The 27,964-nt window shown below is 44.9% G+C and overlaps 1 protein-coding gene across 19 annotated transcripts in view; it reads right to left on the reverse strand.

Annotated features, from left to right (window-relative positions):
- Positions 1 to 27,964, reverse strand: part of FBRSL1 (fibrosin like 1) — a 1,099,284-nt gene that overhangs the window by 198,334 nt on the left and 872,986 nt on the right. For 14 of the 19 annotated variants that reach the window (XM_060249796.1, XM_060249801.1, XM_060249797.1 and 11 more), the window contains one exon: positions 5,716 to 5,769. The exons of the other annotated variants lie outside the window; for them this stretch is intronic. In XM_060249796.1, the coding sequence (XP_060105779.1) occupies positions 5,716 to 5,769 (54 nt within the window). The remainder of the gene's footprint in view (positions 1 to 5,715; positions 5,770 to 27,964) is intronic. 19 annotated transcript variants of the gene reach the window in all.

Raw genomic sequence — 27,964 nt, forward strand, 5'->3', positions numbered from 1 at the left:
TAAAACTAAGAAGCAGGATATAATGCTTTAATACATAAAAATAAATCGACAAATATCCTTGGATAACAAAATAGTAGACTACTCAACATACTGTCTCTATCACAGGCAACCAAGCCAGCATATAAGAATGGAGAGTTCAAACGTCAGCATGAAGATGACCATATTTATTATCAGTGGAGTCCGAATGGAGGTGACTCTTTGCTCTAGAGATTTTCTTCCTTGACCCGCAAGGCTTTCGCTTAAGATCTTTTCCTGAGAAACTGCCTGGGTAAAATATAGCACACCCTACCCATAAAGTCCTTTGTTACAACATCTTTGCCATAAAGCTGCAAAACCTTGGCTCCCAAGTACATTAAATCCTTATAAACCTGCCTCCGTTTTAACCACGCAATATTTCAACACACAAAGCGCCTCTTCCGAAAAGATAGCACTTTAATGAGGAGACGGGTAAAATATATAAACCAAACCTCATTATGGCATAATTTCTGGGAGACGAGCAAGCTGTTATAAAAGGAAGTAGTGGCAGTCGCATTTCATTGGCGGCTCAAATACACTTTAAAGGGCCCCGGCGCCATGCAGAACAGGTTTGTGAAAAAATGTGTTTATTGCAGAAGGCCAGCGAAAGTTAACAGTTTGCTCTTGGCTGCTCAAAAATAAGGCAAGGCGTTAAAACATATGACAAGCCAAATGCCCACAGATTAAACTCAGAGGCATGAGGGGTTTCAAGGATCACTGCTTGAATGCCTTCCCATTGTGCCCGGGATAAAATTGTCAGACTAGGAGCTGGGAGACCTGGGTTCGAATCCCCACTCTGCCATGGAAGCTCACTCTCAAGACTAATCTACTTCACAGGCTGGCTGTGAGGGTGTGATGCAGGAGAACGCCATGATGTAAGCTGCTCTGGAGTTCCACTGAGAAGACAGGCGAGGTATACACAAAGCACATAAATAAATATATAAATAATATATAAACCCAGGAGCATTTTCTCTTCCTACCACTGCAGGTCAGTTTAAAAAAAACAAAACCAAACATTATTTCGCTCTGTTATGTTAGTCAATTATTATAGCTTTAAATAAACAAAACTGAGGCCTGACTTGAATGCTCCATAGCTATAGGATAAGGAACCAACAGAAATCAGTGTGTGTTACTATTCATTCACTCTGAACGATACAGAGAGGGTTTTTTTCTGCAGCAGGAACTGTTTTGCATATTAGGCCACACACCCCTGATGTAGCCAATCCTCCTGGAGCTTACAGTAGGCCATGAACTAAGAGCCCTGTAAGTTCTTGGAGGATTGGCTACATCGGAGGGGGGGTGCAGCCTAATATGCAAAGGAGTTCCTGCTACAAAAACAGCTCTGCGCGAGGGGAAAAAGGGTAAAAAACCCGAAGCTCACCGACCGGGAACACGAGGAACACAGCTTCTTCGCGCAGCGGTCAGAAAGGAACTGGCGGGATAACCGCGATGGCGCCGTTGGGCGTGCGCAATGGGACGCCTGCGCATGCCCAGTGGCGCCGACCGCGGAAAATTCCCGGGCTTTCTTACAGATACCGATTGGGGACTGGCGCAGGCGCAGTATCCCACAAGTGTGATGCACAGAGACCACGAAGAAGATCCCATGGGCACTCCCAAATCTATGGATCCTAGACAATCAGAGGCCACATTCACAGATAATGGCTTTGTAGCAGGGAGACAGGAATGAGTGGTATTTGGATCTGCTGTTCATGCTAATAACGTGCTGGAATGGATCCCTAAGATTATGAATTCGCCCCTTCTTGAGTAGGGGCGGGGGGGGGGGGAGAGAATGCTGTCCCTTCTCAAGGCCTTTTTAAAACATTAATCTTTTAGAAGAACACAGATGTGTCCAACTGATGTTTAAAAACACCGACCTCAGATAGCTTACTAGAAGTCTCTGCGGAGCGTATAGTCAGTTTTTATATGCAATGTGTGAGATAGCCATCAACAATGCTCCATTTTGACTTTCTTGGTAAACCTTCACAATAGGGCTGCCAAGCCCCCGGGCTGGGTGGGGAGTCCCCTGCCCTAGAGGTTCCCAACCTGCCGGCCCAGCCTCCCCCGACATTGCAATGAAGGCACCTGAAAGTGATGTCATTGCGCTGGCGATGCCATGCACTGGCCGCTCTAGTCATTTCCAGGAAAACTCTATGATTTTCCTGGACATTCTAGCAATTTGGAAGGGAAAATTCTATGGTACAATAGGTACCATAGAGTTTTTACCTTTCAAATTGCTAGATCGTTCAGGAAAACCATAGAGTTTTCCCAGAAATGCCTAGAGTGGCTGGTGCACAGTGGTGCTGGAGCGATGACGTCACTTCCGGGTAATGTCATCGCATTACGCGTGTTAAAAAAGTCCCCCACCAGAGGCCATGGGAGATTTGGCAATGCTACTTCTCAACAGGACAGCCTGTGTGGCTCCTTGATCTCTTCCCCCCGCCACAGTCTATCCTACACCTGTAAACCGGCACAAGACCAAAGTGCCACTTTCTCACTATCATGTTTTGCTGTGCAGGGCAGAGTAGAGGGAGCTCTATGGGCAGTCAGAAGACATTGAAGATGAGGGCAAAGCAAGAGCATGCACAGAACAAACCAAGAACAGTAGTAGCGACTAAGCTGCAAAACCACATCAAATGTGATAAATGTGCATGGTGGGTGGTGTTTCCATGAGAGAAAACGCATGCAAACATATGCAATTGCATGTCCAATCTATACTAGCATTCTGCACAGACTGAGAAGCCACAGTCACAGCTTTCCTGCGGGTTGTAAATGTAGCACGTACACACATAATACGCACGTGCTGTGCATGCTTTCTAGAATGCATCAAAATATGATCTAGGAAGCAAATGTGTTAGGTTTGAAATGGCCTTCAAATGGCCATTAAATGGCCTTAAAAATGGCAACACTGTAGGTGGGGAAATTGCTTACAAGGTCGTCTCACCCCATGTCAGCGTCTTGCAGTTTCTGAGCATGGCTGCAGAGACAGATCGCTCCAAAAAAGAACGCTGCTGTTCTGTGGGTCATACACAGTGCAATGCTTGCTATGGTTTTAGACGCCTGCCCCTAATGTGAATGGGGGTAAGCCTGTATTAATAAGCAGGTCAGGGGGAAAAAATACGTTCCTTCCAGTCCAGAATTCCATTTATCATGAGCTCGCAGCAAGGAGATAAAGAGAAATAATTATCCTAACCCAGTTACGATCATCAGTAACCATGTCGAGGTTTCGCCCCGCCGCTGACCCAGAACATGTGACTGTAACATAAGAGCTAGAACTGCTGTCGGCTGAAACGGTGACCCTCCTATGTTATTGTCTAAAAGCAGAACAAAAAAAAATCGCCTTTTGTTTTATTGTTTTCGGCGGGTTTAATTTTCTCGCACTGGCTGGGCAACCAGTAGGTCCCCGTTCTCCAATAACATGCCCCTTTGACTCTGAATCAAAGATGCAGCCGAGTGCATGATGTAGCCAAGATTATACACTGCTATGTCTTCAGATCCTTTTATACTTACCTCTCACATTTCCCCCTCTTTACTGACTGCGATAAATACCTTATCACTGCAAGGTGTGCACACTGGCAGTGCTGGGCAGGATCACAGGGCATGGGTAAATCATAATCAACGATGGTTTCTTGATAAAAAGTTTAGACGAGGGGGGAAAAACCCTGACCTGAATGGCCAGGCCGGCCTGATCTTGACAGATCTCAGAAGCTACACAGGGCCAGCCCTGGTTAGTATTTGGATAGCAGACCAGCAGCAAAATCTGAGGTTGCTGTGAAGAGGCAGAAGGTCGCTATAAGTCAACTGTGACTTGAACACACTTTCCACCACCTGGGAAAAACAACGCTTCTAAGGCCATACTTCCGCAAAGTCTGAACTCCATCTTCTTATCCAGGGCCTTTTTTGTAGAAAAAGCCCAGCAGGAACTCATTTTCATATTAGGCCACACACCCTGACATCACCATTGTTTAGCACAGGACTTTTTTGTAGAAAAAGCCCAGCAGAAGCTCATTTGCATATAAGGCCACACCCCCTGATACTAAGCCAGGCAGAACTGCGTTCCTGCGCATTCCTGCTAAAAAAAAAAAAGCCCTGTTCCTATCACATTTTTATCCCGTCCTTCCACTACAACTCAAGACAGTGTACTTTGTCCTCTCATCTTCTCTACTGAATCCTCACAACAACCTGGTGAGGTAGGTCCAGCTAAGAGATAGTGACTTTCCCAAGTTCATGCAGTAGAGATCTGGACCCATGCCTTGGGTGATGGCCACATTAGCCTCTCCAAATACACCCTTGCCCCCAACACTTTCTTCTGCGAGGCTGATAGTGCAGCAGTTATGACATCTGTGCTTCCATGTACTATTGTGCCTGAAGCCCTCAAACACATGAATGTGCCTCATACTGAATCAGACCCTTGGTCTATCAAGGTCAGTACTGTCTACTCAGACTGGCAGCAGCTCTCCAGGAGGAGGTTTTTCACATCACCTACTGTCTCATCCTTTGAACTGGAGGTCCCTGAGATTGAACCTGGGACTTTCTGCATGCCAAGCAGATGCACTGCCACTGAGCCACAGCCCCACCCTGAGTGCAAGAGTGAGCCAATTTCAAAGTTTGGACAACCCCGTTTAAGCTGTGAGCAGGGGACAGATACAGTGAGATGCGTCAAGATCTAGCTAAGTCTCACATTGCAGGAATGCCGTTTCTACGCCTTCAGTACACATATCCGAGCCTCTGTGAGCAACCATAAAAACTATCATCCCCCTCCCCCCCAAAAAGTAATAAAGACAAGACTGTCAAAATACTGCAATTGGCCTTCTCTTGATTAGCAAACTGTATAGAATTAACACAAACCTATTTAAAGCTAAATACAAAACAAAGATTTGGTGTGCCCTAAACACACAGGGTCAGTTCAGATGTAATGCAAACACACAATTTTATTACATTAACCATAGACGACCAAGCCAAACCTGTGCCACTATCCTAACTATAGTTCTTTTGAGTACATCAAACCAGGATCTGAAGCCAGTTTATTAACTCACAGTTAGGCTTAACTATGGTTTTGTGTTATGTAACAGTGTGGTATCCTGGCTTAATCCTGATTTGTTTTTCTGCTGACACTATGCACGTACTTCACCTACAGAACCACCCAACAAAGAGCAGCTGAAAAACAGAACCACTTGTGCTTTCTTATTGGTGCTTTCGGCTCAAACTCTGCCTCGCATACCTGCTTTTGCTCTCTTAGGTCTGATCTACACAAAACAGCTCAGTGTATGTCGAGCTGACAACAGACTAGATCGGACAGGCCTGTCAGTAATGAAGCACCCCCCTCAGCTACTTTTTAAAAAACCCTTGAGAATCTGCAAAGCATATGATTGTCATTAATTCCTGCTAATTACTACACTAATTTATTTTCCGTGCTACAAAGCTTTCCTGCTACAAACCTTGCAAAAGTTGGTTAGCTGGACGCAAATAACATTTGTATAAAAACGTGCCCTTTTGGATTTTAACCATTGAAACATTCGAAGCTGGGAGGATGGGAAGAGCCATGTGAACTCACAGGGAGGGGAAAACACAAGCAGGCGCATGCCCATTAAGGGGAAGAGAGCACAAAAGAGTGAAGGCAAAAGCAGAAAAGAGAGAGCCACTCAGTGGCGAAACCCCCAAGCTAGACATCAGCCCCACCCCCACAGTGCCCAGATCTCATACCTTGCCTGCTACCAAGGCACTCCTGATACGAGGCAGCTCCAGGTTCGCTGAGTTCTACAGACAAAACAAAAAGTCTTGTTCACAATCAAACACTTAGCAGAAACCTTTTTTTTAAAACCTTGATGGGGCCACAGTGGCATTCTTCCATGGGTTTCAGGAGATGGATGTCCCTCAAGCTGAGATTTACTGTTACAGTAGGTTGCTCCAGAAAACCACTCAGTGGGTGAAATATAGGTGCCTGGAAGTCTTCTAAGGTGCAGGTTGGTTGACATGATGCATGTTGAGACCACACCATAAAACCTTCCTTTCCTGGATGGCCCCAGGCTAGTCCGATTTCAGCAGATCTTACAGGCAAAGCAAGTTTCGCCCTGGTTATTACTTAGGTGAGAGACAACCAAGGAAGTCCGGAGTGGCTATGTAGAGGCAGGCAATGGCAAACCACCTCAGAACATCTCTTGCCTTGCAAACCCTAAAGGGTCACTAGAACTTGGCTGCAGCTTACTGACACTGTCCACCCCACCCCACCCCGGTTTAGAAAAAAAAAAAAAAAAGGACGACTCATGAGAGTGGACAGGACTGAAGTTAAATCATGAAGTATGTGGCTAGAGGCAACCTTTTCCTCCTTGCCCCAAACACTAGACCAAGGCCTGCTTTGGGTAATCCAAGGTTGATTGAGAATGGGCTGGGTCTATAGTTCCATTAGAAAAATTCAGGTTTTCAACCCAATCTTCCAATGCTTACAATATTTTGTAACATTATGATTCCTGGGACTCATGGGGGCTGGGAAACTTGAAGGTTGGAAGGATCAATGGGTTCATATTTTATTGTCCCTAAAATATTGTTACTGTCATTGAAACCTCGATAGCCCAGGCTAGCCCGATCTCATCAGATCTCAGAAGCAAACCAGGGTTGGTTCTGCTTAGTACTCAGATGGGAGACCACCAAAAGAAGTACAGGGTTGCTCTGCAGAGGCAAGCAATGGCAAAATATCTCTAGCCTTGCAAACTTTATGGGGTAACCACAGGGCTTTTTTTTGTAGAGGAACTCCTTTGCATATTAGGCCACACCCCTATGATGTAGCCAATCCTCCAAGAGCTTACAGAGCTCTTAGTACAGGGCCTACTGTAAGCTCCAGGAGGATTGGCTACATCAGGGGTGTGTGGCCTAATATGCAAAGGAGTTCCTGCTACAAAAAAAGCCCTGGGTAGCCATAATTTGGATGTGGCGCAGAGAGTTAAAGCTGCAGTACTGCAGTCCTAAGCTCTGCTCATGACCTGAGTTCGATCCCTGGCAAAAGCTGGGTTTTCAGGTAGCCGGCTCAAGGCTGACTCAGCCTTCCATCCTTCCGAGGTCAGTAAAATGAGTACCCAGCTTGCTGGGTAGAAAGTGTAGATGACTGGGGAAGGCAATGGCAAACCACCCTGTAAAAAGTCTGCCGTGAAAATGTTGTGAAAGCAACGTCACCCCAGAATCGGAAATGACTGGTGCTTGCACAGGGGACCTTTCCTTTCCTTGATGGCACTTTCCTCCACCACCACCAGAAAATCAGATAGGGGCACAGTGCTCAGAGGGGCTGTCACATTTTCAAGGCGGGCTTTTAAATGAATGGATGGAAAAACCTGCCATTAACTCATAAACCACCACAGTTTCTGGTTATCAAGCCTAAGTCGAACCCAGGGGTGGAATTCTAGCAGGAGCTCCTTTGCATATTAGGCCACACCCCCTGATGTAGCCAATCCTCCAAGAGCTCACAGGGCTCTTAGAACAGGACCTCCTGTAAGCTCTTGGAGGATTGGCTACACCAGGGGTGTGTGGCCTAATATGCAAAGAAGCTCCTGCTAGAATTCCACCCCTGGCCGTACCCATGTGTATTTTAGAATCTGTAAAGTGGCTGTACAAAAAAAAAGAAAACTGAATAAGAAAAGTTGCCTTAATTTCAGACACTTTAACCTACTTTACAATAAAGAACATCTTCATTAAGCTAGCCTTTCTCATATAAAGGACCTTCCTGTTGCCCACAGTGGTAGTAGCTATAGGAAGGATGTTCTTTTGGGAAGATAAAAAATGTTTGTGATAAATCCATTCTGTGCCAGAAGGAGTCTCAAGTGGGCAGGTCCAGGCAGGTCAGGCACCTATTTAGGGGAGTATTGCCACTTCTTGGGAAGAAATCTGATGTGTTTAAACCAGAGAGTTTCCTTGAGTTCCAAGTCAAAGAGCTTTTCCAAAATAAATTCTGACATGGGAGAGACCAGTGGCTGTGGGACAGCACCCTTACTGGCCCCATTTTGACAACAGCCTTGAAAATGGACAAGTCAGAAGGCTATCAAAATTGGCAATCTGATCCCATGCTTTCATAAACACTATTTCTGAGTAGCCAGGATGCTCCACTGCAGCAATGCAACTAAGTATAACTCACAAGATTAACCCAACGTCTTTTGAGAAGAAACTATCTCTTTCAGGGAATATGATTTGATGCTCTCTCTCTCTCTCTCTGTTGCCCTAGGAGGAGATTTGATGAAACCTCAGAGATTATCTTGCAACCTACAAAAAGTGCGCATCAAATCATACCTGAAGAAGAGTGCTTCTGGTTTAAAATGCAACAGGATAAATTATGTTCAGTACAATAGTAAGTGTCATCATCCTAGGCCTAGTGAGACCTGCAGGCTCCAGAAAAGCCTGCCTAGGAGTTGCCAAAGAGACTACATTTCCCTTCTGTCCCTCTGATCGGGTAGCAAGGTTTTTCGAGGGGAACTGGCCTAGAGCAGGGTGGGGCCTGGGAGGAAAACATAAAAGGGCCAAGCCAGGCAGGGTGTGTTCTTTTCCTGGAAGGCTGAGCTAGAGGCAGGCTGTGCCTAGAAAGCTTGAAACAGGGGAAAGCGCCCTCATCCAAGGCAAGGGGTGATTGTATAGTTAAACGCATCAGGGCTTTTGTTTCTTTGAACCAACCTTTACTGTTTTCATATTCCCTTTAGCACTAAATCTTTGTCACCCACTTATTATTTGAGCACTGTAAATAAACTGTTGTTGTTATACTCCTTGGGTCCTCGTGTCTCCTTGGTCACAATTAGGAGGTATCTATTAATAAGGAAGATACAGGGGTGGTTAGGTGCTCTGGGCCCTCCATACAGACCCTTACCAGAGTGGTGGCAGCCAGTAGAAGGCTCTGCTAGGCGCAGCTGTGCGACAGTAAACCTTTTGGGTCTTTCAGTGTTTGCCACTTGATTGGGGAGCATCTACTGGAATTCGGACATTTTAACACTGCTCACAGTTCAGAAAATGGTAGCCAGGGCTACTAGAAGGACTGCAATCTGGGCCCCTTTGGAATTCTGACACAGGGTGGGTGGGCAGAACCGCAAAATGGCCACCACAGGAGGAGGAGTCGACCACATGGAGGCAGGAAGCCCAAATGCCATGTACAAGAGGACTAATTTAAAAAAAAAAAACATGCTGGCAAAGAGCAATAGAAAGACTGAAACTAACACTGTGGTTATTTTAATCTGCCCTGCTTATCAGCTCTCCAGTAACCAATCAGAAGCCAAGTTGGGCAGGAGACCCATCTGGCCCCATCCACTTTCTTAAAACACTTGGTGGGCACCAGAGAAGGTGTTTCTGGGCACAGGGAACCCTGATCCCAGAGCTAGTATGACTTTTTTGTTCTGAAGCGATGGTCATTCAGTTAAGAGCAAGTGTAGAACAAGAGCCAGAGTTCAGATGTAGAACTCTCACACACAGGCTCAACTATAAAACTCACTGGCAAGGCATTTTCTATTAACCTGACCTACTTCCCTAATGAGACATCAACACACTGATCTTGAAGTCCTTGGAAGGTTCCAGCCTTACATGAAGGTTACATAAAGGTTCCAGCCTTACATAAAACCAGCTCAATCTTTCAAATTCTTACCCACCTGCACAGTCAGGCAAGCAAGTGGCAAAGTCCCAACATCAAAAGATTTTAAGAGACAGATAATGACCCTTACATGAGGAGTGGAGTTGTAGCACCCACCACAGCATGAGGATTTTAGAGAATGGGTGATTCCAGATGTGCACCTGTATTAGTCACACCAGCAAAATAAACCAGGAGTCCAGGGCTGTCTTATTTAACAGCTCTCAAGCTGCAGCCAGTTTATGGCAGCCATTCCAGGGGATTTCAAGGTAAGAGATGAGCAGAAGAAGAAGATGAAGATATTGGATTTATATCCCACTCACAATCTCCTTTACCTTCCTCCCTCACAAAAGACACCCTGTGAGGTGGGTGGGGCTGGAGAGGGCTCTCACAGCAGCTGCCATTTCAAGGACAACCTCTGCCAGAGCTATGGCTGACCCAAGGCCATGCCAGCAGGTGCGAGTGGAGGAGTGGGGAATCAAACCCGGTTCTCCCAGATAAGAGTCTGCACACTTAACCACTACACCAAACTGGCTCTCCTAGCAGAGGTAGTTTGCCTTTGCCTTCCTCTGCATAGCAACCCTGGCCTTCCTTGGTGGTCTCCAATCCAAGTGGTAACCATGGCTGATCTACTTGGCTTCCAAGCTCTCATGAGCCTGGCTACTCTGTGCTATTGAGGCCGCTGGTGGGATCGTAAAGATTAACAAAACTGATTTCAGCGTAAGCTTCCATTAAGAGCTTAGTTTATTATATACAAGTGATCTAAAGAAATGAGCTGACTAACAAAAGCTTGTGCTCCTTAGGGTTCCACAAGACACCTGTTTTATATAAAGAATGGGTACAAAGGCCTCTGACTTTGTGTAGGACTAGAGTTTCCATTTGACCACTTCTTGAAGGAGACCTCCAAGTAATTTTGGCCCTCACCCAATGATCACTTGATCAGCAGGCAGAAACTGGCCAAACGGAGGACATGATCATCCTGGGGAGAAAAGCTATGAAGAAATACAAGGCCTCATCCACCAACAGGAATGTCTGTCCATAAAGTTCCTGGTGATTCCTAGAGCTATCAAGAAGCGATAAGGGAGCTCTAGGAAATGTCCTGTGTAGGACCCAAAGTACCAGTAGTGCAGAAAAGCTGAAAACACTGTCACTCAAAGCCCAAAACTAAGCCTCTGTATTTGGCCATTTTGCAAACGGTGTAACAGAAGCAACAACTTCTGAGTCAAAGATTGAATACCACAAATATATTCTAAAAGAACAAACCAAACTACAGGTCAGTCCCCATTTATAAAATGTATACCAGATCAGCTGCGTCCCCTGAAACAATAGTAATGCTAATAGGATCTGCTAGTATTAAGGAGGTCTTTGTTTAGACTACTTGGGCAAAATCTCAGGTTCAGAAGCACGCACTTGACAATCCTTTATTTACAGTTTTAAAAAACAGACGTTATCTCTGCCTGTACCTGCTCTCCTTTTTCTTCTGCAGGCGTTGCATCATGGGCAAAATAAATGCTAAAAATACATTTCATATTTTCCTAGTGTCGCCATGAAAGCTACCACAGCAATTTTTCGAGAGCAGCTACTATGTCATCCAATGAGGGTGAAGTATCCAAAGGACATTCCCTAGTGAAGAAGTGGGCCATGATACACAAGAGAATCTAAGGGTGCTCTTTTAAATGGCCTTATTGGTTAACCCCCCTAGACAAGGGCTTTTTTTGTAGCAGGAGCTCCTTTGCATATTAGGCCACACACTCGTGATGTAGCCAGTCCTCCAAGAGATTACAGTAGGCCCTGCACTAAGTGCTCTGTAAACTCTTAAAGGATTGGCTAGATCAGGGGTGTGTGGCCCAATATGCAAAGGAGTTCCTGCTACCAAAAAAAAAGCCCTGCTCTAGACCATTCCAATGGGACTTGCTTGGAAAATGTAAGGGGCATACATGAGGATTTTGATTCAGTATGACAAGCTAAGCTTGGCTCTGCTGGAACACAATCAGCTACACAACAGACAACAGTGTGAGTAGCCCATCACCAGAATAAGAAGTTTTCAGTAGCACCATAAAGATCACCAAGATTCCTAGGATATAAATCTTAAGGTGCTACTGGACTCGATTCTTGCTCTTCTACTACAGGACTACCCAGCTAAATATAACAAATAACAGAATCAGCACTAGAATAAAGAGTCAGCACCAACTGCTGAAAGAAGTAACAACACGCCTGAATGTCATTCAGTTACCTCCATTGTAATTTGGAACAGAGCTGCATAAACAGCCAAGATGAGTTGATGACATTGCTTTAGAGAAACAAAGGCTACTTACAGACCGGCACTTTGGGTTGACACAGAGTTGCCTCTGAAGTCGACCCCAAAAATCCCTGCAGATGATAACATCTGCCTCCCGCCCCCATCCCGCACTCGCCCCGTCCTCTAGGCCGATCCACCCAGCCCCAAAAGCTACCACTTCGGGAGTGGTCACAAATTTTTTTGTGACACCTCCATGCCATTTGGAAGGGGAAGGGCGCACTCGAGGTGACTTGGCTGTGTGGAAACGCCAAGTCGCCCCGAGCTGGTTCTGGCTTTTTTTTTCTTTACTGGCCAGTCAGAGCGCTTCTGCGCATCAGCGCACAAGCGCTCAGACCATTAAAAAAAACAGAGTATGGACTTCTGAGGTGCCTCCCTGTGTGGAGGCGCCCGGCCGCCTCAGGGACAGGATGAGGTCGCATGGCTGAGGACCGTCTGGAGGCTCCAGGATGGCTCTTTTTGAGCTGTCTCGATTCGGGACACCTTCCAGCCACCCCAGAATGCCCATCTGTTCTCAGCCAAAGTGTTCCAAAGTGTTCCCATTAACAAAGAGGGCAGGATGAGAAAAAAGCAAAAACGTAGATTTCTTTAAGCAGAACAAACTTCCGGCACAATTTTTTTTCTGTTGCAAGGGTACACCAGAAGTACAGGGTATAATACCCTTGGAATTGGGGTGGTGGTGGTGGTGGTGATTCTTTAGCCAGTGTTAAAAAATTACGTGTGTGAGGAAACCTTGAGTTTTGTATCAAAACAAAATCGCAGATAAGGAAACAAGGCATGGATTGGGCAAGCCTCTAGTTGAAACTAGACAATGGTGACCCAGTAAACATTACACACAAGGACTTTCAAAAGGTTTTTGACAAGGTACATTACCAAAGAGCAATGCGCCTCTGAGTTAGTGTGAGCTAGCTCACAGTTTTTTAACCTTCAACTCAAACATTTTTGTCTTCGCTCAGGAAGGATGGTGCCAGAGCAAGCTAATTTATAGAGTAGCCATATTGCTTGCTCACAACTTTAATGCCAGTAGCTCACATATTAGAATTTTTGTTCACAAGATTCCACAGCTTAGAGGGAGCACTGCTCCTGAGTAACCTTTGCCATCATAGGATAAGAAGACAGGTTCTCTTGTGGATTAAAAACCAGTTAAATGACAGGAAGCAAAGAGTAGGAATCAATGGACAGTTCTCACAACAGAGGGAAGTAAGCAATGGGGTTCCACAAGGATCAGTATTGGGGTCAGTACTACTTAAATTATTCATCAGCTATCTGGAACTAGAGGTGTGTAGTGCAGTGGTGAAATTTGCAGGTGACACAAATTATTCAGGATGGTGAAAACGAGGGCTGATTGAAGGGCTCCAAGAGGATCTCCACAAACTGGGTGAGTGGGCAACAATGTGGCAAATGAAGTTCCGTGTTGGTAAGTGTAAGGCGATGCCAGGGGTCATTCTGTAGAAAAATAGGTGGCGGAGCTCATTAGCATAACTCATTAGCATATGCTGCTGCCCCCCCAGCCAAAAGCAACCCAATGCAAGAAAGGAGAGCCCTGAGCGAGCGAGGCCTGCTTGGGCTGGCTAGAGATCCAGCCAGCCCAAGCAGGCCTCACTCACCTGGGGCTCTCCTGGGCCGCACCCCCCCAATCAAAAGGCCAGCAAGACACCTGCCACCCAAAATCACAAGTAGAGAAAGGGACAGGCTTCTCAGTGGGGCATCATGCCATAGAGTCTGCCTTCCGAAGCAGCCATTTCCTCCAGAGGAACCGATCTCTGTAACCTGGAGACCAGTTGCAATTTCAGGAGATCTCCAGCCACCACCTGGAGATTGGCAACCTTACCTTGCAATGCACTGAAAAAGCTGCCCCTCTCTATCTTTGCTCTGCAAACATCTGGCAAGAGCTCCTGGCAGCAAGAGATTCCAATTGAATTTGAAAAGATTTTCCATTCAATGGCGGCTGCTATTTAGCGAACGCAGAAATGGAAGGGGTGGTGGGGGGAAACCCAAGTTGCCTCACCATTGGTGTTGTGTAAATCCAAGATAATAGATCTTCTGCCTAATCCTAATGAGGCCTCTCCGTTAAAATCTTTATTAGCTCCCAGCTCAGCAACCTGCCAAAAAGCTTGTCGGTGCCCCCCTCTTCCCTCCCCATCCCGCTATCTCCCCGTACCAAGATCTGCTTTAACTTTTACAAATAGCTCTAAGATATTTCCCTTGCTTATCAGCGCTGCCAAGCAGCTTGCCTTATCGTTGCTATTGCAGATAAAATAAATGAGCTAAGGATGATATGAATAATGGCATTTTCTGTAGGCTGGTTTCCCATTACATTTGCAACAGATTGTAGATTTAAACTTCACCACAAAAGAGACAAAGAGAGGGGGGGAATGGAGAGAAGGATTCTTTATTATTATTATTTTTTTTAAAATTACCTTCTTTTTGTTCAATGGCTTCAGATTTCGGGATGTATTTTAAGCCTACCTGAACTGAGAAGGCAATTAATTTTGAAAGGGACAAGAATAAAGCCAAGGTTTGATGTCTCAGAAAATTCCCGCACAGAGTACACTTTTGGAGACTTCCTCCCCCTCCCCAGCAGCATTTGACAGTGGAGGAGAGAAAGCTTAAAGCTGCACCTTACCTAATAAAGCTGTCTTCATTAGACATCCTTCCCCCCACTCCTTTTCTAGCAGTGAGCAAGTCTAGAGTCAGACAGGGACAATGGAATCGCAGAAAAGGAAACAGAGACTGGGGAAGATGTATCTTTTTCTGCCAAGCTCATGCCTGATTAGAGTCTTACTTTTGTGGTAGGCTGGTCTCAGGGAGCCAGGATGCAAAGGTGATCACAGTCAGGAATACAAAAGGAAAGACAGAAGAGTTGCTGCAACAATTAAGGGGCTTGATTGGCAAGGGGGGGGGGGTCAGAGGTTGCATCCCCTGTCCAGTAGTACCATGTATGGCTGTTTCTTGGTTATAAAATGAAACACCAGAAACTGCTATGGACACAGGAGACCAGTTACAGAGCAAGCACTGGCAAAGATTAGTTCTCCTGGAGGAAAGGGCTGCTTTGGAGAGTGGACTCTACGGTACTATTGCCCTGTTGAGGTCCCTCCCCTCCCCAAACCCCACCCTCCACCCTGAATCTCTACAAATTTTCCAACCTAGAAGTAATGCAGCATGCACATTTGACTGCAAATTTGCCCCTTCTTCAAGCACCCCTAACAGGATTGGTGCTTTCCAGGGGTAGCTACCCTTGTTAGCAGACCACTTCTCTCTACATCCACAAAATTAATTCTTCCTAGCATTTCTTTTGCTCTTTTTTTGCTCCTTTCTGCACAGGGGTTAGCATGGATGCACCCCACAGGACATTTTTGTTGGTGGCTCCTGCTCTTATGGCCTTTCCTGCCATGTGAACTGCATTATTTTATTTGCTTGCTCGCTTTATTTATATCCCCAATGGGGACCCAAAGCAGCTTACACTGTTCTCCTGTTCTGTTCTCAAAACAACTCTCTAAAGTAGTTAGGCCACCCACAAGCCTGCATGGCACAAACAGGGATTTGAACTTAGATCTCCTAGACCCTAGTCTAACACTTCAACCTCTGCATGTTTAGGAGAGCCTATAAAACAGTAGAGGGCTTGCTAACAGTTGTTTGTGAATCATAGAGTTGGAAGGGGCCATACAGACCATCTAGTCCAACCCCCTGCTCCATGCAGGCTCAGCCTAAAGCATCTCCAACAAATAATCATCCAACCGTGTTTTGAAGACTACAATGAAGGAAAGCTCACCACCTTCCTAGGCAGCTGGTTCCACCTCTGAACTACTCTGACTGTAAAATATTTTTCCTAATATCCAGCTGGTACCTTTCTACTTGTAATTTGAGCCCATTGCTTCGGGTCCTATCCTCAGCTGCCAAGTGGAACAGCTCCTTGCCCTCCTCTAAATGCCAGCCTTTCAATATTTAAAGAGAGCAATCATGTCCCCCCTCCATCTTCTCTTCTCCAGACTGAACATTCCCAAGGCCCTCAGCCTTTCCTCATAGGGTTCTTCCTCCAGGCCCTTGGTCATCCTCATTGCTCTCTTCTGCACCCGCTTGATTTTGTCCACATCTTTTTTGAAGTGAGGCCTCCAGAACTGCACACAATATTCCAGGTGTGGCCTGACCAAGGCAGTACACAGCAGAGGAATGACCTCCTGTGATTTTGATGTAACAGCCCTTTTGATACAACCCAGGAATGAAGACCACGTTGACGTTAACAGACATGGGTTTGAGCGAACTGGAACAGTGAGAGATTCTAAATGGATTTTATTGTTATTTTGCTTTGCACATGGTATGGAAACTGCCAGGAGCCTCAAGAGCTACACAGTCTACAAAGTACTTTGGAAAAACAAACAAATGAAATGCTGATTTCCCACCATCCTGTTTTAATCAGGTTTTTAAATCGTGGAGTTGCAGAGTCGGACTCGGCTGTGCGACTCAGCAACAACAAATTGCCATGATAGCGTTTCTTCCACTTTGCCTCAAGATTACACCGGGATCCTTCCAGGCATCAAATGACACAACTCTAGATCTAGAACAGGATGTGCCTGTTGATCTATGCGTGTGGTACTTTGTGGAGTAGTGTCAGTCTGTTTCTGCCTGGAGGAACCCTTGTTATCACTGGAGTTTCAATCTGCCACTGTTGTTGGCCTAGGGTGGTAAGAAACACACAGTAACAGACCGCAGTTAAATACACAATAACAGATTGTGGTTAAATTACTAACATACAATTTTAGCTATTTCCAAAACACATCTTCCCAAAAGTTTTTAGAAGTATCTATGAAAAGTTTAAATCACCAAGTTCATTCAGAATACATTCCCAACAGTATTCAACTGATCCCTGTATGTTGATACAGTAATATAATCCAGTTCAATAACATGCTTGTGCAATGTCTTTTCTATTTATTATAAATGGTGTCAATGCAGGAATCCTGCATTTGGACACCCCAGAACCGCCTCCAGCGTTGTTCACAAGCTGGTCACCACATTTAATTTATTTAAGTTAATTTTCAATTTATACTCCCCCTATCCCGCAAGCGGGCTCAGGGTGGCTTACAGCATAAATTTTTTTACAACACAAATAAGCCATAACCAAGCTAAACAATATTGTAATTACAGAAGTATCAAATTAGGTTGAAAACCACAATCCATGTCATCGACAACAAGTCACCTATAGGCTGGTAGTATTCAGCATAACTTAAGCACCTAGATAGTAAAGTGCTGGAGGAAGCGATGACTTCAAGGGACACACGCTGGATCATTAAAAGCCTGGCAGAAGAGCTCCGTCTTACAGGCAACCTTCCTCATGGAGGGGAAGGAAGTTGTCCACAAAGACAAAATCCAAAGAAGATTTGTGCTTGGTATGATATGCAAATGTATGGAAGTGGTTTGGAACGTTTAAGTTGGTTTGGAACTGGAGCCAGTTTGGTGTAGTGGTTAAGTGTGCAGACTCTTATCTGGGAGAACCGGGTTTGATTCCCCACTCCTCCACTTGCAGCTGCTGGAATGGCCTTGGGTCAGCCATAGCTCTGGCAGAGGTTGTCCTTGAAAGGGCAGCTGCTGTGAGAGCCCTCTCCAGCCCCACCCACCTCACAGGGTGTCTGTTGTGGGGGAGGAAGGTAAAGGAGATTGTGAGCTGCTCTGAGACTCTTCGGAGTGGAGGGCGGGATATAAATCCAATATCTTCTTCTACCTCACAGGGTGTCTGTTGTGGGGGAGGAAGGTAAAGGAGATTGTGAGCCGCTCTGAGACTCTTCGGAGTGGAGGGCGGGATATAAATCCAATATCTTCTTCTACCTCCCAGGGTGTCTGTTGTGGGGGAGGAAGGTAAAGGAGATTGTGAGCCGCTCTGAGACTCTTCGGAGTGGAGGGCGGGATATAAATCCAATATCTTCATCTACCTCACAGGGTGTCTGTTGTGGGGGAGGAAGGGAAAGGAGATTGTGAGCCGCTCTGAGACTCTTCGGAGTGGAGGGCGGGATATAAATCCAATATCTTCTTCTACCTCACAGGGTGTCTGTTGTGGGGGAGGAAGGTAAAGGAGATTGTGAGCCGCTCTGAGACTCTTCGGAGTGGAGGGCGGGATATAAATCCAATATCTTCTTCTACCTCACAGGGTGTCTGTTGTGGGGGAGGAAGGTAAAGGAGATTGTGAGCCGCTCTGAGACTCTTCGGAGTGGAGGGCGGGATATAAATCCAATATCTTCTTCTACCTCACAGTGTGTCTGTTGTGGGGGAGGAAGGTAAAGGAGATTGTGAGCCGCTCTGAGACTCTTCGGAGTGGAGGGCGGGATATAAATCCAATATCTTCTTCTACCTCACAGTGTGTCTGTTGTGGGGGAGGAAGGTAAAGGAGATTGTGAGCCGCTCTGAGACTCTTCGGAGTGGAGGGCGGGATATAAATCCAATATCTTCTTCTTCTTCTTAAAATTGCGGACAACTTTCTACCCTCCATGAGGAAGGTTGGGTAATGTAAACTTTTCATAAATACTTCTAAAACCTTTTCAAAAATGTGTGTTTTGGAAACAGCTAAAATTGTATTTTAATAATTTAACAACAATTCATTATTGTGTATTTGTGGTCTAGGGTGGTAGCATCTGCCCCCCCTCCCCGCTCCCATCACAGAGGTACTGATAATGTCAACATAAGGATCAGCAACTGGATCGCTGGTAACACCACCTGTAATCGCCAATGAAAGCACTACAATTGGTGGGAAAAGTCAACGTCCCCTGGAAGTACCCTTAAAGACTTCCACTGAACTGAATGGACCGATGTCCCCATGCTAATTAAAGTTAAAGTTAGAGACAGCTTAAAGGGGACGGTGCAAGGATGAGTATGCAAAGAGGAATACTCAGCCACAAGCTCTGTTCACGCGTTACAGTGAACATGCATAAATCCTGCATGACAATGTCTCTATTTGCTTGTAAGAAAGAGACATTGCGTGTTTACTTTGCAAATCAAACTAAGGGTCCAAGATCTGAATAAATTTGGGATTTGTGTCACATGTTCAGCTGTCTATTCATTGACGGCAACATGAGAACTACCCAACATATGCATTTAAAAAATTCAATGGCACAGTGTACACAGATTGTACATGTGTTCCCCATCCTTGAAAGCAAAAGTTCTGTGTGCAGCATACACACCATTTTATGTTGTATGCACATTGAGTAAATCTTAATTTAAAAAAAAAAAGTCAGATGTCAGAAGACTTGATGGGAGCAGTTTGCTCCCTGTCACCTTAATTCTACCTATATTTTCCTGGGGAAGGGAATTTGCTTCCAACGAACATCTTTGGGATGCTATTGTGCAGAGCATGTATGTCAAAAGATGGCAGTGAAATAAAACAGGCAACTATAACGGTTTGGTATTTCCAAGGTGCTTATATATGTAGCATGTTTCCAAGACCACAGCCTGTGTTTTCTCACTACCACACTATACACTGCATCGGTCCCATAACAGTACATCAAGGCGTCCACAGTTTGACAAAGGCAAGCAAAAACGGCCTTCCCCTGCAACTAAACTGCAGGGTTAAACCATTTTCCATTCCCCCAACAATCCCAGCCCTGTCACTGTATCAAGGTTATCTATTATTGGCAGTGACAGGTGAAAATTAATCTCCTAATTATTTCTTGCTGCGTAATCTCCACTGAAGAGGGAACATAAAAGGATTACCGCACACCCTTCGTGGAAGGCTGTTTGGGAGCCAATCATACAGTTCTAAAGGAGGCATGTGTTCGGAGAGGTATTTATGGAGGATTCCAATCATTCCGTATGTACATGCACACGCACACGCACAGTCTGCTTCATGACCAAGAGCTCTGGACTGAGGATCCACTTAAAGGTCTCTTAATGGCACAAAAGAAACAATCTGAGCTCTCTTGCCGACAACTCAAGAGAGAATAGCAGGTTAAACACACTACAGGTTTCTTTTCTCTTCAACATTTATCTGTTGAGAGCTCAAAAGATACCTCCACATCCGAAGTGGAAGTAATTTCCCCTCCCATGCAGAAACAGAGCCTAAAATGGACTAAGTGGATGATGCTCTGTTTTATTCTACTTACAGTTTCCTTTTTCTAGTGGGAAAATTAATAATTTTACAGAGCTCAGCTCAGTTGCAAGCCCTAAGAAATTTCATGTTAAATCTGAGGTAGGGTGGTCCATGGCCTCTTCCACAATATATGCACCATCCATACAATATATGCATCATAGTTCCCATACAGAGTCTAAAATAGACTAGAATGTTTGATCTTAACATGCTTGCAATTCACAGGTTAATTTTTTTTAAAAAAACCCACACAATTACATTCTTTTACAAAGAGCTAAATTTGAATCTTGAAGCATCTTAGAAACCAACAATATTTTGGGGGTATAATCTTTTAAGAGTCACAGCTTCCTTTGTTAAATACCTCCTGAGTCTTTTATGAAACCGCACCCCTAGTCCTGGTCTGTCTAGCCGACTAATGTCTACTGTAGCAGGCTGGAGCTCTCCAGGGCCTGCAGAATACAGAAGACAAGATTATTGAGTGGGATCGCTGTTTGAAGACTATCTCGCCAGTGTTACAATAGCTTTGCTGACCTCCAGTGTGTTTCAACAGTCAGGGGTGGAATTCTAGCAGGAGCTCCTTTGCATATTAGGCCACACACCCCTGATGTAACCAATCCTCCAAGAGCTTACAAGAGCTTTTGTAAGCTCTTGGAGGATTGGCTGCATCAGGGGTGTGTGGCCTAATATGCAAAGGAGCTCCTGCTGGAATTCCACCCCTGTCAACAGTGTTGGTGTTGACCTACAAAAACCTACTGCGATAGCCAAACGACCACCTGATTTTCCAATATGAACTGCCTGAAGTCTTTCTGTGGCTACTCCCATCCTCAGAGGTCATGAAGTTGGGGGCTGGAACTAGCCCACTGAGATGGTCGCCCAGCACTTGGATACTGTCTGCAGAGAAGTTCACTCTACTGCATTTTAGGTACCAAGTAGAAACTTTTATTTGCCTGATCTTGCTAATAAATGCTTGTGTGCACTGCTGCCGCTACAGCTGCTCTGTCGCTGTTATTTTAATGGCTTTAGCATGTTTTATTTGATGTTATTTTGCTATTTGTGTTGATCTTTATAGTTGAAAGCTGCCTCGGAATTCCCTAGACTGAAAGACAGGCTAAAAAAAAAATGCTTCAAGTTAAAGAATAAACAATCCCGTGGCTCCAGAGCTCTGATGTTAACAACTTTCAGACAACTCTTTAAAAAGCTGCCATTAAGTACACAAAGTCTGAAGTCAACAAGGCAGTGTGGGTTCAGCACACCAGAGCAGTTTTCTTCCCAGCTGGCTTCTTGTTTGAGCCTAAGCTGAACCCCAACACTCTTTAAACTCTGGGGAGCTACTGAATAAGAAACATGATCAAAAGAATTCTGATGCATGACTAGCTCGCACAAGTACACTTCTGAATTGGGAGATACAGAGTTAGGACAAAGAGCACCGCCAATAGGAGAAACTGGCCTTGTTCACAGAGCTTATTCACGAGAACAGGCAGATAACTGATGGAATTGTTTTAGTTAGTCAACTCAAGGGAAAATAAAGACAAGAAAGACTCTCCAAAAGCAAAGGTAAGTTAACTCATGACAATATATTGGTTATGCCAGCTGTGGGAAGAGAGCACAATATAGTCTGATCTCGTCAGATCTCAGAAGCTCAGCAGGGTCAGTACTCGCATAGGAGACCACCAACAAAGACTGTGCAGAGGAAAAAAAGGCAAAGGTAGTTCCCTGTAGAGATGTGCAGGGGGAAAAAATCGTTAAAATTCTGTTTTGGGTTGATTAAACAAAAAAAAAATCGCTATTCCCTTGGAAAGCCGAATCTCATATTAGGTAAAGGAAAAAAACCTGAAAAAATTCAGTATTCCCAATTTTTTTTGGCTCCGTTATACTCTGTGGGCCATTTTAGTCAATGGAAAAATCCCATAGAGTACATGCCATGGGCTGGGGGGGGGGGGTTGAGCGAGAGGCACCAAATTTGCTGGGTACCTGCTGGAGTCTCTCTCCAAAAGAACCCCCAAGTTTCAAAAAGATTGGACCAGGGGGTCCAATCCTGTGGGCACCCAAAGAGGGTGCCCCTATCCCAATTGAAATCAATGGCTGTGAAAACTCCATTGGTGTCAGTTGTGGGGAAAAAATGACTAAGGTCGAATAAATCCAATTGGGCAGCCGTGTTGGTCTGAAGCAGTAGAACAAAGCAGGAGTCAACCAAGACCAACCAATTCAGAATGTAAGCTTTCGTGTGCTCTCTAAGCACACTTCATCATACCTGATCCCCTCGTCTGATGAAGTGTGCTTAGAAAGCATACAAAAGCTTACGTTCCGAATAAAAATTGGTTGGTCTTAAAGGTGGACTTAACTCCTGCTTTGTTCTAAGGTCAAATAAGAGAATCTCTTACCTAAAAAGTGTTTTTTCAGTCAGCAGCAGAACCAGTGTATGTGCCCAGCAGAGACAATCCTACTATGGCATTGCCAAAAAACAACAACAAAGAACCCAACAGGACAAAGATCAAATTGGGTAGGAGAGATTTCCTGGGGAACCATTGTTGCCAATCTCCAGGTGAGGGCTGGAGTGCTCTCCAGGTAGCAGAGATCAGTTCCCCTGAAGAAAACAGCTGCTTAAATTAGGGTTGCCGGCCTCCAGGTGGAGCCTGGAGATCTCCTGCTTTTAAGATCTTATCTGGCCTACTTATGGGGGAAGTGCTAAAGCACTATGCCAACAATGTTACTCAAAGGACTTCCTGTCTCAGACCCTAATTGTTTTTAAAAGCCTAATAATAGCCCTAACTATGTTGTAAAAACCCAGAAGCACCTACAGAGCAACACTCAGGGTAATACAAAAGGCAGACAGCATTCAGTCAGGTCCAGCACAGAGCAGTTGCTGAAATAGCAAGCCACATAGTCTCAGGCAGCAGACCAACCAGCTGGTCTTGCCCCTGAAAAGAAACCTTGTAGGACTGAGAAACTTACAATAACGTCTATTAACACAACTGGTGAAGTGCAGTAGAATAAATCTGCACAAAAACACAATAATCACCCACTACACAGCTAGACCTAGGAATCAGAAACAATCCAAGTCCAACAGGATAATTTTTAAAAAAACTGTGAAACAACTGTTGTTATCTAGGCTAACCGCAGGCCTCGGTCAAGCAAGCCAACCACATGAACAAGCTCTGTGAAGGCAGACAGGAAGACCTTCACGCATAACCTGGGCAGGCAGCCCACACAGCAAAAAGCAGAAAACCAGGAGCACTGCTGTCTCAAACCTTTTACGAAATTCCAAGGCAGACACAAAATGCAAAAACCTCAACAGGATCAATAAGAAGGCAGGCAGCCACAGGTCATTCTACCAGCACAGCACCAGCCCAAGGAGGCCAGGCCTCACACAGAGAAAATACAACAAACAGCACAAGCCCCCATAGGCCCCCCAACAAAGCAATTAAACTTTTTTTTTAAAATGCCTAGGCAAGGGCAGCCTGCCCCCCCCCCATCCAAAGTAGACCCTCCATAACAGCCCTTCCTTTAACCTAGTAGGCAATTAAAAAAAAAATCTAAGATAAAAATATATTTAAACTTTGTCAGACAAACCAGGAGATGTCTTCTTCCTCCAGCGAGGGACAGGAGTCAGGGAGTAGGATATTAGAATCAGAGTTGGAAGGGACCTCCAGGGTCATCTAGTCTGACCCCCTGCACAATGAAGGAAACTCACAAACACCTCCCCCTAAATTCACAGGATCTTCATTGCTGTCAGATGGTCATCTAGCCTCTGCTTAAAAACCTCCAAGAAAGGAGGCTTCCTCCAGAAATGTCCAAGGAATTCAGCAGCAGGCAGCACAGCAAACCAGCAAGGAATCTGACTCAGATTGCTTTTATGCTCTCTGGCCATGCACAAATTTTCAAAATGTGAAAAATCCTGTGACTGGCATGAATTTCTGTTGCCCCATTGGCCAGATTGCCCATCTCTCCCCCCAAATCTACAGGCCACTAGCAGCCCAACCTTCTACAACAGCCTTACAAAAGGAAAGCAAATTTAGCTATACTGTGTAATTAAGGAAACACAAAGGTTAGGCGTGATACATTACATGCTAGCCTTGTTTTTACTTATTGCTTTATTCCAGAAGTCCATTCCTTTCCTATCCATTCCTGAGTATGTGTGAAATTATAAATATTAACCAATCTTGAGCATTTATTATTTGCAGCCAGATAAAAAACTTGTTGCAACAATCTTGCAAATGCAATTCCTCCCCCCCCTCCCATTGTCCTGATTGAGTTAATCTTTACTGATAAAACAGTTGTTAACATGATGGCTGACTGGTCTTTGTTCAAGCCTTGAGGATTGAGAGGAACACATTCAGAGTAAATTCAGACCTCTTAATGATTCTAATTGCAGAGACAAAAGATTCCCCTGAAGTATGAAAGGAAGAGGATGTTAAGATTGTAATATTCTTCCCTTCCTCCAGCCATCCTCCTGATTCCCGAAAAAAAAAAAAAAGCCATACTTTTTAGGCTTTTCCCCAGAATTCTCTAATTCGGCTGCTGGATCAGATCAAAGAATTTGATTCGTCTTTTTATAAGCCTAAAAATGCCGAAAAGGGCATATTTCGGCTTTTTTCCAAACTAATGTTTACCGAATACACACCCCTAGTTCCCTGGGCAAGCACCAGTCGTTTCCAACTCTCGGGCGACATCGCATCATGACGTTTTCATGGCAGATTTTTTTACAGGTTGGTTTGCCATTGCCTTTCCCAGTTATCTACACTTGACCCCCAGCAAACTGGGTACTCATTTTACCAACCTCGGAAGGATGGAAGGCTGAGTCAACCTTGAGCCGGCTACCTAAACTCAGCTTCTGCTGGGGTCGAACTCAGGTTGTGAGCAGAACTTTGGACTGCGTACTGCAGCTTTACCAATCTGCACCATGGGGCTCTGTGCAGAGAAAGGCAACAGCAAACCACCTTGGCTTCTCATTTGCCTTGAAAGCCCCTTCTTGGAGTCATAAGTGAGTTTTGACTTGACAGCACTTATGTACTTTTGCTGACTATACAATCCTTGTAAACTAGTGGCTCTTATGGTGATGTCCTCAGCATACAAGAGGGGATTGGATATACCTCTGGAGGAGAGGTCCATCAGTGGCTATTAACCACAGCATATTTTTGGAACTGTCTGGGGCAGTGATGCTCTGTATTCTTGGTGCTTGGAGGGGCACAGTGGGAGGGCTTCTAGTGTCCTGGCCCCACTGGTGGACCTCCTGACGGCACTTGGTTTTTTTGGCCACTGTGTGACACAGAGTTGGACTGGATGGGCCACTGGCCTGATCCAACATGGCTTCTCTTATGTTCTCTTATGTACTGAAATATTATTTGACTCAGTCACCAAGTTCTTCCAGATTGACTGGAAGTTTTATGAACTTCCAGAACTATTTCCCATCTTTCTAGTTCTATAACATGACCTGGATAATAACACAGGCGAACCCAATCTCAGAACCTAAGCAGAATCAGTCAGAGCATGGATAGGAAACCACCCAGGAAGTCCAGGGTTGCTACACAAAGGCAGGCAAAGGCAAACTAAATCTGGACATCTCCTGCTTTGAATACACTACAGGATTGCCATAAATTGGCTATCACTTCCACCTCTACTAACACCATATGGAATTGATCAATTTTGAGAACTGTGTTCCATAAACCATTCCTTTTTTTTTTTAAGTGAGTATTTGTGTGTGAGTGGATGTGCGTGTATGCATGGTTGACTCATAAAGACCCCTACTGGCTCTTGGATGTTCAGAGAGGTGGCTCTATTGCCTGCCTCTGTTTCCCAGCCCTGGTATTCCAAGGTCTCCCGTCCAAGTCCTTGCCAGGGTCGGCCTTGCTTAGCTTCCAAGATCTGATGAGACTGGGCTTGCCTAGGCTATCCAGGTCAGGGCCTGTGAACCATTCCTTTAGGGTCTTCTATGCCACGTTTCTTTATTCTGATGTCGAGTAATTTTATATAAACTGTTATCCCCAGTGGTGTTTTTTTTAAAAATTGATTCTACACACAGACCCCAAGGCAGCTCATGATAGTGGATTTACTTTGGGAGTCATGACTGATCAACCTAACACATTCTGCTCCAGAGGCAACAGACGTTTCTTTTCTAAAATTCTTAAACTGAAAGTTAGTTCTTAGAATACATTTATATATCTTCCACTCAGACGTCCCACACACTTCCCAGTTCTGCCACAAAACCGAGTTCTGCACCTTAAATCCAAAGATGCAACCCAATCACAGTCACTCTGAAGTAAATCCTGCTGTGCTTTGCAGGGCCTAGTGTACACAGACTTGCAACATCAGGCTAATAAAATAACATCCATTTTAACAGAAAGACGGAAAAAAGTACCTCAGAGTTTTAAAGAGAAGAAAAAAAAGAGTCAAGTTATCAATGCCAGGCATTCTGAGTGAAAACGAGCAACACTATTAAAAACTGGTGGAACAATACGTGTCAAAGATATATCGCTTAGAAAGACTAGTTCTGAGGCGCTAAGTGTTGAAATAGGCTGACCACAGTTTCAACTGCATTGCCTAAGTACAGATATCTGTCATCGGGCTGGTTTTTTCCCCCCTTCCCACACCACCAAAGATGAAGACATTCAGAAGTGGAGTGGTAGTGGTTTGAAAACACACATTCTCTGCCTTGCCATCTAATGCGCTTTCAAAACCACTTCCAAACGCATCTCAGTCCACAGCCTCTCTGTGCGTGTCTCAATCTCTTCCTGTCAGCGCTTTGTTTCGTGCAAAAGTGGAAGTCAGCGCCACATAGTACTTTGTATATCACTCGACAAGAATGGTAAGCTGTAAGACTACTAATCGACTGACAAAATTCTCCCACTAACCCTTTCCCCATTGCATGGAGGCAGGAACAGCACAAGAATCAGGTACTGACACTCCCACACAAATCTGCAACACCCCATTGGCTCCTGTGAGATGACCGCAAGGCCAACACAAAATTTTTTTTGCATAATTGTCAGCTTTCAAATGGTGAAACAACAACAAAGCACGACAGAAAAGAAAAACAGTGTCATGTGAGAAGCAGCTGGGAGATCTCAGCACCAGTGATCCCTCTAAGCTGAGCTAGTGTGAGCCAGCTCACAGATTTTTAGCCTCTGGCTCACACTGTTTTTGTCTTAGCTTAAGAAAAATGGCCCCAGGAGCAAATTAATTTATGCAGTAGCTTGCAACTTTAACGCCAGTAGATCACAGAGTAGAATTTTTTTGCTCACAAGACTCCACAGTTTAGAGGGAGTATTCTCAGCACCAGTGGTTACGGCAATGTTCTTTCTCAACCCTGCTGCAGAAGACTGTGGCTCAGTGGTAGCCGAGCATCTGCTTGGCATGCAAAAGGCCCCAAATTCAATCCCCAGTATCTCCAGGTAAAATATCTGGCAGTAGGTGTTATGAAAGACCTTGGAGAACCACCGCCAGTCTGAGTAGGAAGGGCTGAGATTGATGGACCAAGGGGGTTGATTCATGTGTTCATGCGACGTGCTGAGTTGCTTTATAATCTGAAGAACTGTCTCCCACCCCCATATCATGTATTTCAATCAAGGCTTCAGTGTCTGGGGCAAAATATACATGAAACTTCTTACATTTATTATATTTACCTTTTTGTTTATTTATGACCTGCCTAAAGAACACCTGAGTGCTATCTAAAAAAAATCCCAACAAAGGAGCAGGCTTTGTTAATCAAATTGCAGGCTGTTAGACCTTGTCCTAAGAAATGCCTTGTGCTTCAGACTTACCAATATCCTCCCGAAATGGGAATCATGCATAATGTGGAGGTAACGTACCTTCAGTTAGAATTTCCTCTCTTTCTAATTCAGTTTTTGTTTTAATAAAACTTGCCATTCTATTTTTGCATGACGGCTGCACCTTCATAATGCTAGAGGTCAATTTTGAGATGAGGAGAAGAGACTGGATTTATACCCCACCCTTCACTACCCAAAGGAGCCTCAGAGGGGCTTATAATCTCCTTTCCCTTCCCCTCCCC

This window comes from Heteronotia binoei, chromosome 11 (assembly GCF_032191835.1).
Source record: "Heteronotia binoei isolate CCM8104 ecotype False Entrance Well chromosome 11, APGP_CSIRO_Hbin_v1, whole genome shotgun sequence".
NCBI lineage: Eukaryota > Metazoa > Chordata > Lepidosauria > Squamata > Gekkonidae > Heteronotia > Heteronotia binoei.